The sequence below is a fragment of the Ranitomeya imitator genome, chromosome 1 (assembly GCF_032444005.1).
Source record: "Ranitomeya imitator isolate aRanImi1 chromosome 1, aRanImi1.pri, whole genome shotgun sequence".
NCBI lineage: Eukaryota > Metazoa > Chordata > Amphibia > Anura > Dendrobatidae > Ranitomeya > Ranitomeya imitator.
Genome location: NC_091282.1, coordinates 337,135,416 through 337,149,343, shown reverse-complemented (window position 1 = coordinate 337,149,343; position 13,928 = coordinate 337,135,416). Strand labels below are relative to the sequence as shown.

The 13,928-nt window shown below is 40.4% G+C and overlaps 1 protein-coding gene across 1 annotated transcript in view; it reads right to left on the bottom strand.

The window, feature by feature from the left end:
• Positions 1-13,656, bottom strand: part of FOXN4 (forkhead box N4) — a 28,592-nt gene extending 14,936 nt beyond the window's left edge. Inside the window, exons 1-2 of the mRNA XM_069759487.1 lie at positions 13,032-13,656; positions 12,011-12,096 (exon numbers count right to left, since the gene is read on the bottom strand). Coding sequence (XP_069615588.1) covers positions 12,011-12,093 — 83 coding nt within the window. The 5' untranslated portion in view covers positions 12,094-12,096; positions 13,032-13,656. The remainder of the gene's footprint in view (positions 1-12,010; positions 12,097-13,031) is intronic.
• Between the last annotated feature and the right edge of the window lie 272 nt (positions 13,657-13,928).

Sequence of the window (13,928 nt, the reverse complement as noted above, 5' to 3'; positions counted from 1 at the left end):
TTCAGAATTTGACAATAACTCCAATGCCGTTATTTTTTAGCTATTGCTTGTCCCTTCGTGAACATAAAACAAACTTATCAGAGATTCCCATCAGTGTATATAATAGTATGAAGTATGCCGAAACTATAAGGTACCTTCTGTATCTATAGATATAGGCAATTTACATATACCGTATAGCTCAAAGCAAATTGTAAAAATTGGAAATCATACCAAATTACACAACAAAACAAAAATAGAGGAATTCTGCTGCACTTGCATCCAATGAATAAAAAATACTTTATTATAAACCCATAAAAAAATGAGCAAATCCAAGTGAATTAAAAATGAACGCGTTTGTGGTGCAAACGGATGCCCTTAGTCATAGTACGTACTAATAATAAGGGCGCCTGTTTGCACCAGAAATGCGTCAGTTTTTTAATTCACTTCTACATTGATTTGCTCATTTTTATAGATTTATAATAAAGTATTTTTTATTCCAAAATGTAGTAAATAAATTGCTTACCGTGCAGTGAATGATTAGATCTGTCCTTTGTACGCAATGGGTGCCGTTTCAAATGCTGCTGACCATCAGGAAATTAATTCAAGAAAAATAAAGTTGATTGGCACATCCAAAAAATAGATCAAATATTCACATTTTTTTCATAAGTATCAAACTATTAAAATCCACATGCTGGTGATCCACACAGATTTGCTCATTTTTATGGATTTACTATAAAGTATTTTTTATTCATTGGATGGAAGTGCAGCAAAATTCCTCTATTTTCGTTTTGGTCTGCCGTTTCGCACCAGCAGGATTTGGCCCCCATGAATGCAGTATTCTCAGCTTCATATGGTTTGGACAAGCATAGAGAACTCTATACCTTTCTCATTTATATAACACAACAAACTCTATTCCAGTGTTTGAAATGTTATCTAAACCAGAAAAACGCTTTCATATTCACCAAGTAAATACTTATCTGTTTTTCTTGTTATGCAGTGTAATACTTTGGGTTAAACTTCCTCAGTTTTTGAGTTTTGCCCGGACTACTGCTCCATCTCCTTGTCCAGCTGCTTAACCCTGTCCTGCGGTTCCTGTTCTAAGATTCACCAGCAGTGTCTCATAGCTAGTCGGCCAACCAGCGCCAAACCTAGTGGCACTTGGAGGAGGCCTCAGGGGAGCTTTCTGTGACACCTCCTCAAGCTGTGCATTGTGTATAATGCAGACCATGAAGAGTTACATGAGAAATGCTCCCCCTGAGAAATGCTGGAAGAGCAGCCAGGTTAAAGCCCCTTTACATGGAGCAATAGTTTGTCCGATTTCTGCATTTACAAATAGATGAAACTCATTCTAACATTGTATCTCCTTGTGACTTAATAACAAGTCTCCATGCACAAATGATTCGATAATAAATCATATACCGTAACTATTAATTATAGCTGATAAGATATGTACAAGTCCATGTGATCACTAACTGCTAGCTGGATTAGTAATAGGTAGGGGCACTCTTCTAACATATGGGCTAATGACAAACCATTTTCAAATTATTCATAGTTGATTTTTTACACTTTTCATTCATTTGTTGGAGGTTTAGATACAAGTGCTTTAGGTAAAAGTACTTTGAGACAATACTGGAGGATCCCTAAATGGAGCAACTGGAAGCCAAAACTAGGGAACACATTACAATACCATCTCATCGGTTCTGCATATATTAACACAAACTATACAAACTTGATGTAAGGAAAATCTTTCACCAAATATATTTTCACATCAAACATCAAAGACATTCAAAATCACCAGGCAGCATAAATGAAACCAGACATGGTCAATGTATCAATTTAAGCATACAGTAATTAATTGCCATTAATTAGATCCATTAATAACTGGGGTGGGGTTTGGACCTGCCACCATCAAGCCTAAAACATTGTGATTCACATAGGGTCTGTCCCCACCCTGTCCAAAACACAATCCTAATCCAATCTGACATGCCAGCATTCCCATGGTACTATGCTGCTCTTGGGCAATTCGGCCGCTTTGTGGAAGTTTATATCAGGGTGGTCCTGATGAAATTAATATGCGGGGGTGAAACAATGTAAGCACTGACTGGTGGTTTGGTGGAACATTATTAGTTCTGACTCATGCTGTCTAAGGTTGGAGAAATCAAAGATCATCATTTTGTATTTTAAACATGCCAAGTCCTTTAATACCAGTAAGATAAGCGGCACCAGACATGTTCTGCTCAAGGTAGTGATAGCTATGAATGCTTGGCTGATCTGAGCACACATAGTTAGGAGGAAGATAAAGGAGGGAGCCATCTACCAAATATTACTTAAGGGGGTTGTCCACTACTAGGACATCCCCTTCTCATACCCCACATTTGGCCCTGATAAAATAAAAAAGCCTATACTCACCCCCCATGCCGTTCCCGCAGTCCCGAGGCTCTCGTGCAGGTGCGTGACATGTGGTGCCTGGCGCCCAATCAGTGCTGGGGTCACTATCCCCACCTTTGGACAAATTGAACATGAAGAAGTTCGGGCTGCATTAGATCTCTGACTTCCTCTTCATGTTCAATTTGTCCGAGGGCAGGGACAAAGACGCCGGCGCTGATTGGGCGCCGGGCACCACGTGTCACAACAACTGCACAGGAGCCCCAGGAGAACGAGTGCCGACACTGTTAAAATGGCACCGGCACGGGAGGCGAGTATAAGCTTTTATATTTTATCGGGCCAAGGGCGGGGTGTAAGAAAGAGCTGTCCAAGTTGTGGATGACTTCTTTAAATTGAAGGCTGGCCCAGCTTTAGGCTAGTTAAACATGACCATAATACACCACACACATTACACATGGGATAAAAAAAACAGCAGTTTTATTACTTTAAGAAAATGGTCATATTCTCTTAAATACATGGTTCTAGTTTTTATTTTGCCACTTGGATTACTACAACATACAGAGGGTGAAATAAGTATTGAACGCATCACATATATTTCTAAAGTTGCTCTTGACATGAGATTCTTACCAGATGTCAGTAACAACCCATCCAATCCACACAAAGAAATCAAACCATAGATGTCCATAAAATAAGTTTTGTGTAATAATGAAACTGACACAGGCAAAACGTATTGAACACGCTTTCTGAAATGTATTTAATACTTTGTACAAAAGCCTTTGTTGGTGACGACATCTTCAACTAGAAGCATACATTGCTCAGGTGTAATTTTGGCCTATTCTTCCACACAGACACTCTTCAAATCCTGAAGTTTCTGTGGACTCCTTCTATGAAATTTGAGCTTTAGTTCCTTCCATAAATTTTCTATTAGATTTTTGGCAGGTGATTAAGGCTATGTTGCGGATTTTGATGCGTTTCCGTGGCTGTTATTATCCAGTGACCTTGGAGCAGCATGAAAACTTTCACTGGAGTAGGTGGTATACTGACCGCAAATCCTGATCTTAACACCGCAACTAGAAGTAGCCGTGGGGTGTACCTAACAAACCCTAGACACCTCGTCACAGCCGGAGGACTAGATACCCCTATAGATAGAAATAGGAATACTACCTTGCCTCAAAGCAGAACCCCAAAGGATAGGCAGCCCCCCACAAATATTGGCTGTGAGTAGGAGAGGAAAGACAAACACAGGCAGAAAACAGGATTTAGCACAAGAGGCCACTCTAGCTAAAATAGGAAAGGATAGGACAGCGTACTATGCGGTCAGTATTAAAACCCTTCCAAAAATATCCACAGCAGATTATACAAAAAATTCCTCCATCAAACTAAAGACGTGGAACGTATATCTGCAACTCCAGAGAATCCTGTTGTGAATTCTGCTCTTGGGTTCCCTCCATTGGTTGTTGGTGGGAATGCAGTTGTTCCTGGCCAGATGTATCGGATAATTACAATTCTGACTGGGATATTTAGGTGTGCAGGATCCTTTAGCCCTTGCAGTTGTCAATGTTTCTCTGGAAGTGTTGGATCTCTGCCTGGCCTCTCCTGCTTATCTGCCAGTTCAGCAAAGATAAGTGTCTGTTTCTTTTCCTGTGGCACACATGCAGTGTGCTTATTTTCAGTACTGTTCGTTTGTTTTTCTTTTGTCCAGATTAGACTGTGTCTGTGTTTTCTCAGTCTGGTTGGTTTCACTGGAGTTGCAGATATACGCTCCTACATCTTTAGTTAGATGTGGGAAGTTTTTTTGTATATTCTGCTGTGGATTTTTTGAAGGGTTTTAATACTGACCGCACAGAACTCTGTCCTATCTAGCTAGAGTGGCCTCCTGTGCTAAATCCTGTTTTTTCTGCCTGTGTATGTTTTTTCCTCTCCGACTCACCGCCAATATTTGTGGGGGGCTGTCTATCCTTTGGGGATTTTCTCTGAGGCAAGACAGTATTCCGATTTCCATCTTTAGGGGTATTTATTCCTCCGGCTGTGACGAGGTGTCTAGGTGTGTTAGGTACACTCCACGGCTACTTCTAGTTGCGGTGTTAAGTTTAGGTTTGCGGTCAGTATAGTGGCCACTTCCTCCAGTGAAAGTTCTCATGCAGCTCCAAGGTCACCAGATCATAACAGAATCCTACACTCAGAGCAGGAATACAATCAAAAAACAAGCACACAGCTTGTATGCCAAAGAAAAAGAAACAGACACTTATCTTTGCTGAATTGGCAGCTTAGCAGGAGAAGCCAGACAGAGATCCAACACTTCCCAAGAAACATTGACAACTGGCAAGGACTAATGAGTCCTGCAAACCTAAATACCCCTGTCAGAATTGCAATCAGCAGACACACCTGTCCAGGACTGCAGCCCGGAGACAACTGCATTACCACCTACAACCACCGGAGGGAGCCCAAAAGCAGAATTCACAACACGTGGCGTTTTTGGCAGCACGGATTCGCATCAAATCCGCAGTGTAGTGCACAGCCAATGTTAGTCTATGTGAAATTGACATTTGTTGCGCATATTCTGGGGAAAAAACACGCGCAATCGCGGCTTTTTTTTCCACAGCATGTCCATTCTTTTGGCGGATCTGCAGCATTTCTGCACCCAGAAAATTCCCACACAGCATTGCCGTAAAGCAAGAGAATTACCTAAGGTAACCTCTTCAGTGATGCATTGCAGGAGCCATTGTCTCCTGTCAGTGCATCGTGGGAGGCCTATAGAGCAGTGACATCACCCGATGTCACTGTTTTATAGGGGAGATGGTCGTGGGACACTCATTATTAATTGGACTGCGTTGGACAGGGAGTATACGGTTGGTTTATTATTTTTTGCAGGTGATTGATAGCTTCGGGGAATTAGGCGTGGTTGTAAGTAAGGTGAAATTAAGAATATTAAAATACTTTTTTTCTGGCTGTCGTTTTTTAACTCTTTCACTACAATAGGATTAGTAATGGATGTGTCTTATTGATGCCTCTCCATTACTAACCGGGCTTGATGTCACCTTACAATATAAAGGTGACATTAACTCCTTATTACCCCATATGCCACCGCTACAAGGCAATGGGAAGAGAGAGGATAAGTGCCGAAATTGGTGCGTCTTACAGATGCGCCATTTCTGGGGCGTCTGGGAGCTGGTATTTAGGCGATGAATATCAGACCACAGCTGTCTGCATAGCCTTTCTGGCTATAAATTTTAGGGGGGACCCCCTTTTTTTGAGTCCCCCTATTTTAATAGCCAGTAAAGGCTACATATACAGCTGCGGGCTGATATTCATAGCCTGGGAAGCCCCATGGATATTAACCCCTTCCCAGGCTATAAACATCAGCCTCTAGTCGTTGGCTTTCCCACTCTGGACTTGAAAATTGATCGGGAGCACACACAATTTTTTCCCCCCATTTTTTTAAAATTAAACAGATATTGCGTGTAAGGCCAGGGTCACACTTGCGAGTAACTCGCAGGAGTCTCGCACCTCAATACCCGGCACTGACGCCAGCACTCGGGACCGGAGTGTGCGGCTGCATGTATTTCTATGTAGCTAAACGCTCCAGTCTGAGTGCCAGCAGCATTGCCGAGTATTGAGGTGCGAGTTTCTCGCAAGTGTGACCCCGGCCTAATGCAGATTTTGTGTGTGTCTTTATTTAACTCTTTATGTACTATTTTATTATGTTTATTACTAAACATCGGGCTTGGTTTTATCTATCTATCTATTGAAATATCTATCGATATATCTATCTGTAGATATATCAATCTATAGACAGATGGATATATCTATAGATAGATATGAATATTTATAGATAAATAGATAGATATATCTATAGATAAATAGAGAAAAAGAAAACAAAAAGCAGCACCAAAAGAAAACAAAGGGTGCAAAAAATCCTTCCAGGTATATACCAAACCTCATACTATAGTCCAAAAAATGAAGGCAGCACTCCAATAGGAAAAAAGAAAGTGATTTATTGGCCCATGTGCGACGTTTCAGTCCAGGATGTGGACCTTTCTCAAGCACTGAGAAAGGTCCACATCCTGGCTGAAACGTCGCACATGAGCCAATAAATCACTTTTTTTTCCTATTGGAGTGCTGCCTTCATTTATTGGACTATAGATAAATAGATAGATATATCTATAAATAGATAGATCTATAGCTAGATGGCTACATATATCTATAGATAGATCTATAGATAAATAGATATATCTATAAATAGATAAATAGATAGATCTATAGATAGATCGATCTATCTATCTATCGATCTATCTGTGTATCTTTCTGTGTTTGTAAACATACTTCAATGGAGTATGTAATGAAGAGGTTGGACAAGAAATGACATCACGATTCTTTTTTCTGTTCAATAATAGATCTTTTTTTAGCTTTCAAAAACGTAAACAAATCTGCATGAAAAAAACGCATCAAATCAGCACCTGCATTTTCTGGCAAGAGAGGAATAATCTGCACAAAAAATTGCACAGGCAAATCTGCAACGTGTGCACATAGCCTTACTGGGCCATTCTAGCAGCTTTATTTTCTCTCTCTGAAACCAATTTAGAATTTCCTTGGTGGGGTGTTAAGGATCATTGTCTAGCTGAAATTTCCACCAGTTTCACCTTCATCATCCTGGTAGATGGTTGCACATTTTTATCAAGAACGTCTCGGTACATTTGTCCATTCATCGTTCCTTCAATTATTATTATTCAGTGCAGTATGCTGAGAAATAGCTCCACACCATGATGTTCCCACCTCCAAACTTCACTTTTGGTATGTTGTTTTTACATGGTGTGTATTATGGCATCCAAATAGTTCAATTTTGGTCTCATCTGACCAGACTATATTCTCCCAGTATTTCACAGACTTGTCTCCTAAATGTTGTTGAGCAAACTTGTACATGCTTTTTGTTCAGCAATGGAGTCTTGCGTGGTGCGTGTGCAGACAGGCCATGGAGGTGGAGTGCATTACTTATTGGTTTATTTGAAACAATTGTGCCTCCTGATTCCAGGTCTTTCTGTAGCTCTCCACAGGTGGTTCTTGGATCTTGGACAACTCTTCTGATAATTCTTTTCACTACTCTGTCTGAAATATTGCGCGGAGCACTTGGTCATGACCGGTTTAAGTGATGAAATTATGTTCTTTCCCTTTCCGGATTATAGTCCCAACAGTGCTCACTGGAATCTTTACTAGATTAGAAAATCCTTCTCTAACCAATGTTATCAGTATATTTTGTAACAAGGTTGCAAAGGTATTGAGGCAGCTCACTGGTTTTACCCATCATGAGATGTTTTTTTGTGTGGCACCTTCGTATTGAGACACTTTTTTATAGGCCATCAGTTGAACTAGGTAATATCATTTTTCACTATGTGACAGGATTGCTTTCTAATTACTGATGGATTTCAGATGGTGTCATGACTTTCCATGGCTTTTTGTACCTCTCTTGCTACATGTGTTCAATACTGTTTCCCTGTGTCGTTTCTCAATAGTAGACATAACTTAATTTATGGAAACCTATGGTTTGATTTGTTTACCTGTGAGAGAATTTCATGTCAAGAGAACTTTTAGAAATATATTTACCGGTACTTAGAAAATTGGTGATGCGTTCAATACTTATTTCACTGTACCTAAAATAATTTAAGGAAAAGCTTTAAATATTCAGATAAGAAGATTATATGAGGTCACTGAATTTTTAAAATGGTTTTAAAAGTGGACATGTCAGTTCTCCTAACAATAATTGCTCACACTGCCAGTCTGTGTAGGCACGATCTCCTCAGAGAGTGAAGCGAGAGATATAAGGACTTATAGAAAGTAGTAGGCACTGCTAATGAATAGTCTATAGATTTCTTTGAATCTATGTAATGCTCACTCTGCCTTTTGAACAGAGCCAACAGTTGCAGAAACAGAAACAGTTGCTCAGCTAAGGTTTTTTCCCTTTCATTTTAGGAATCTTTGAGGGTTCAGCACTTGGACCCTCACTGATCAAAACTGCGATTTTTCTATGACAAATCAGAAATGTATTAAATAGATAGGTGATATTTAAAATAGCACTCCGAACTTGACTCAGCAAGCATGTGCTCTCTCAGTTGGACAAGAGTAAGTTTCAAACAGGAACCACTGGCAGTGTCTGATCTCCCCAAAAGCAAATTCAACTGCTTAATTCTTATCTCCTCAACATCTGCTGTAGACAAAGAGTTGAGAGGTTCACATACAGTCCAACCAACATACAGCTGAGTTTGATCATCATACATATGTGTATGACCAGCTTAACTGTCTAGACTATCTGTGAATACTGTGTGCAGAAGCTGCAATATTTCCTATGAGATGCTGCTTCACTATGTCTCCTGCTTGTAAGAGCTGACAGGGAGAAACCTATCACAAACTGGAGGCAGGGAGACGGGCTAAAACTGCATGACATTAGATACATTGAGACTCTGCAGTTAGGGGACAGCAATTCTATTCTAGTAATCCAGTACTTGAAGCACAAAGATTAGATTAACTGTAGTAACTGCAGTTTGATAAGACCGTGACTCTCTGCAGAGACAAATTCATCACTGGAAATATAATTTGCAATTGGTGACCCCAGAAATGGCATATAAACAAAAATACAAGTATACACAAGAGTATGGAGTGATGCCTTAACTGTCACAAAACCAAGCGACATCAATCAGAAATGTCATAATAGTGAGATTACATGAATTTGGCTGCAGTATGGTGGACCTTTATACCCCTTTCAATAGAAATGACATTACAAATGGAGAGGTCATAGAAGGTTGTATATCTCACGTATACATTTTTACTCCAGTGACATGAATGGGAATAACAGATCAACGCATGCACTCTTAGGGTAAGTTCACACAGGGCATTTTTGCTGCGTAATTTATGCTAATTTTCAGCTGCTTTTTACAGTACCTGCAAAGCCTATGAGAGTTCAGAAATCTCATGCACACACACTGGTTTTTTGTGCCAGCAGTATTTTGTACTTTGCTGCTTTTTTTGGACATACAGCATGTCACTTCTTTAAAAGTTTTGCACCCATTGGCTTGAATGGGTGTTGAAAAAACGCTGCAAAAACGCAGGTACCATTATTTGCAGCAAAGTCAATGGGCATTAGCATGGACAAAGAGTCACAAAAACGCACCAAATCCGCACCAAAAAACACACCTAAACCTGCGTTTTTGCCGCAGCTTTTTTCCTGCCGAGATCAGGTTTCGCTGCAGAAAAAAAAAGCAGCAAAACCGCCCTGGGTGAACTTACCCTAAATTGTGGATTGTCATAACTGCCATTCATTTCAATGAATACGTATGCTAAAACAAATCCACGGTCACTTCTAAAGAGAAAACATGAAGGAGACACACCACATCATTATCAGAACCTTTCGTTGATGTCTTTTTGAAAGTACTGCCGAATTTAAATGATACTTCTGCAGAATGTCACATGCAACATAACATTTTGAGTCGAATATTCATTTATCTAAGGCTTACTTATTTAATCCAGTGCATTCAGTTTGTCAGCCTTCCCCTTTTAGCTTTGTATAGTAAATGGCAGACCATGAACATCTGTACAGCGTATTTTCCCATTCCAGCAATTTTGCTGCAGTTGGACAAAGACCAAGTCTCTTTTCATGCCACTTAAGATATTTAGAGCTTGTTATTGCAGTTATCAGGACAAACCACTCGTGCATCATTTAAAGCTTGAATAGTCATACCCCAAATATGCTTTGACTGCTCCAAAAGATGCTCTCCTAGAGTTCCCCGCACAGAGGCAAATTCACACAGGCCTTCGCTTTAATTGGGAGCCATTCTCTTCCCCTGTTATGTGGGACTGCAGAGCTACCCCGCAGTGATCCTCGGATCCCGTTATGTGCCATAGTGACAGGGCAAGTGTAAACAGCACTCATACAAAGTGACAGCTCCATTCTTTCCACTGTCAGGACTCATGAAAAAAACTCGCCATTATTTACGCAGCCCTCTCAGGAGCAATCACAACTACTGGAAGAGAAGTACAATGGCGGCTACCGGTTTACAGTGAGCCGACTACGGATTCGAAAACTTATTTCTAGTCTGCAAAACTATTACTAGAATAAATTTATTGATTCAATTTGGTGGCTGAACTAACGAACCAAACTGCAAATCATACATGATGAGTATCAAAAATATCAGTTAAAAAAGAAAAATACTAAAAAAAAAAACTTTCTAACTATCGCAAATATTAGTTAAAGCCAAACTTTCTTTAAAATTTCCAAACTTGTTTTTTTTTCAATATCATTTCATATCAACACTTTTCTGTGTGTAATGTAAGTGATAAAGTACCAAATGTGAAATATAAAGATGATATAGTCAGTGCCGTTTGCATTAATACCAAAAAGGAGGTAAATGAATAAAAAAAATATATAATAAAAAATAAACTGCTTCTTTTGATGCTTATAAAGGGAGTCAGGTATAAACAATCTATAAACAGGAGCAAAGTATGAGGCCACGTTCACACGTTCAGTATTTGGTCAGTATTTTACATCAGTATTTGTAAGCCAAAACCAGAATAGGAACAGTCAGAGGAAAAGTATAATAGAAACATCTGCACCACTTCTGTATTTATCACCCACTCCTGGTTTTGGCTTACAAATACTGATGCAAAACACTGACCAAATACTGATGGTGTGACCGTAGCCCTATGTGGGAAAATGTATTCCATAATCAGTTCCTATATAACTTGGATCCACTGCCCTTATATTAGAGCTCCACACGCAAGACCCCCAGTCTACGGCACTCCACTTTGTGTGCTCTAGGGGGTGCTAAAATATTTATCTTAAACTAAAAACTGGTCAGTTTCGGTTGGAAATAGCGATGAAGAAATGTGATTTACCGTACAGAACTCATTAGAGTGCCATTCCTTTCGGCAGTACACGATTGAGTATTTTACTTTAGCTTTGTTGTCTATTCATACGTTCTGGGTGATTGCCGTTATGGTAATTCCTGCTTTCATTTTTCTCTCATTCCATCTATTATTAATTCCTCATTTGCTAGCGAGTATGGTGACATTTTAGAAACATTAGGGACGCAGTAGTGATTATACTATATTGTATGATACTATAGGACATTATACTATGCTAAACACACTGAATTCTGACCACAGCAGTTGGAAGATCAATAATGCAAATGTTATTTTGTGCTTGCAATTCAAAGGTCCTATCCCCTATGTATGGCACACGGGATCCTAACATTAGTAGCACGTCCTTGCAAATCATATTAATCTTGCAGTAAAATAACTGAACAAACAAAACAATGACACTGTCATGGATATTTAAAGACATGCCATTTATAGCGCTCACAGACTTGTAATGACAAAACTACATATATAATGAAATGAAAATATTTCTTTATTTTGAGCGTGTGATTTTAGAAATCGAAGGGGTAACGTTTCTCCTTGTGGAGAGTGACATCACTGACGTGCCAGTGTAAGGAGACTTATAGGCCGTGCAATGCTGCCCTGGGAAATTATATCAGCAAAGAAACTATGTGCGTGTTAGAAATCAGATACACACAATGTATTTTCATTTCTTTCTACAACATAAATACATACAAGCGGATACTATGTGGTTACAACACTGACGCTAGTAAGTAACATTTACCTGTATTCCTGACTGGGGGGGCAATTTTCTTCTGATGTCCTGATTATTCCAGACATAATTCCTGAGATGTCACTGTCTATCATCTCCTTTAAGAGTGAAAATTTGCTGTTAGAGGAATGAGTGGACTAAATGATAGATAGATATATGGACAGATAGATGATAGATAAAATAGATAAAGGATAGATAGATAGATAGATAAATAGAGATAATAGATAGATAGATAGATATGGGATAGATAAATAGAGATAATAGATAGATAGATAGATAGATATATGGACAGATAGATAGATAGATATATGGACAGATAGATAGATAGATATGAGATGGATAGATAGATATGAGATGGATAGATAGATATGAGATAGATAGATAGATAGATATTAGATAGATAGATATGAGATAGATAGATAGATAGATATGAGATAGATAGATAGATAGATATGAGATAGATAGATAGATAGATAGATATGAGATAGATAGATAGATAGATATGAGATAGATAGATATGAGATAGATAGATAGATATGAGATAGATAGATATGAGATAGATAGATAGATATGAGATAGATAGATATGAGATAGATAGATATGGGATAGATAGATAGATAGATAGATATGAGATAGATAGATAGATATGAGATAGATAGATAGATAGATAGATATGAGATAGATAGATATGAGATAGATAGATATGAGATAGATAGATAGATATGAGATAGATAGATAGATAGATATATGGACAGATAGATATTAGATAGATAGATATGGGATAGATAAATAGAGATAATAGATAGATAAATATGGGATAGAGATAATAGATAGATATGAGATAAATGATAAATAGATAAATAATAGATATGAGATGGATGTTAGAGGATAGATACATGGCAGAGAGCAGATGTAGCCAGATGACAGAGCTCGGTAGATAGCCCCCATGTTCGGCAGACCCTGGCTATACACAGGACCCCCATGTGAGGGCTGGTGCTGAGCACAGTGTCGGGGGCTATGCCCTCATACCCACCGGTGGTGCTGGCGGCGGTGGTGGCAGGCTCGGGCTCTGGCCGCTCTCCTTCTTTGTAATGTGATTTCTATCTGATCCACAAACCGTTTAAATTTCCCTCTCAGGAGCTGTCCAGCACGGCGCATGCGCACTGCGGCCCTGGGTCACTAGCAGGGCAGGCGAGGCCACTTGTGTCTCATAGCGAGCTGTGCTCCGTGCGCCGCTCACCCTCTGTCCCCGACAAGGTCGCCTTTGGCCCCTCCGTCTTGTCATCAGTTCATGCCGCTGTTATTCTTATCTGTACGAGGAGACAGCGTTTGTGCTTCCATACAGCACTTAGTAACGTGGGCACCACACGGGGCGTAGTGGTCGGCAGCTGCTGTCATAAGCACTTCTGCCCGGGACGTGTTCCCTGTTCCCTTCCGACACGGGGCGTACACCCCCCGGTGGTGCTGGCGATGGTAGGTGCCCAGTCACTCAGCGGTTACGATTTTGAAAGTTGAGTTGAGCCCGGCTTATTCGGGGGGGGGGGTTAGTGCTCGTGGTCTGGTCCGGTGTGTCCGCAGTGCAGGTGTGTGCCGCCCGCCTCTGCCTCCCCACAGCCTGTGCTCTGCCGTTGGCGAGTCAGTGAGCCCGCCCGGCCCGCGCTGGCCATGCCCGCCGCAAGACCCGCGCCGCAGCCCGGGAAAGGCAGGTGGGAGAGCGGCAGCAGGAGGGGGAGGGACCGGAGGCGCTCACACCACAGGGACGACAACATAATACACGTATTACTCCGGCCGGGGACTACTACCCCCAGCATAGCAGCCCTGAGAGGAGGAAGGTGTTCCACATATATATTATGCTACCTATAGGTATATGGAACGCTCGCTACCGGGTCCAGTACTTAAAGGGATGTGTCACGGCAGCGGTGAGCCGGTC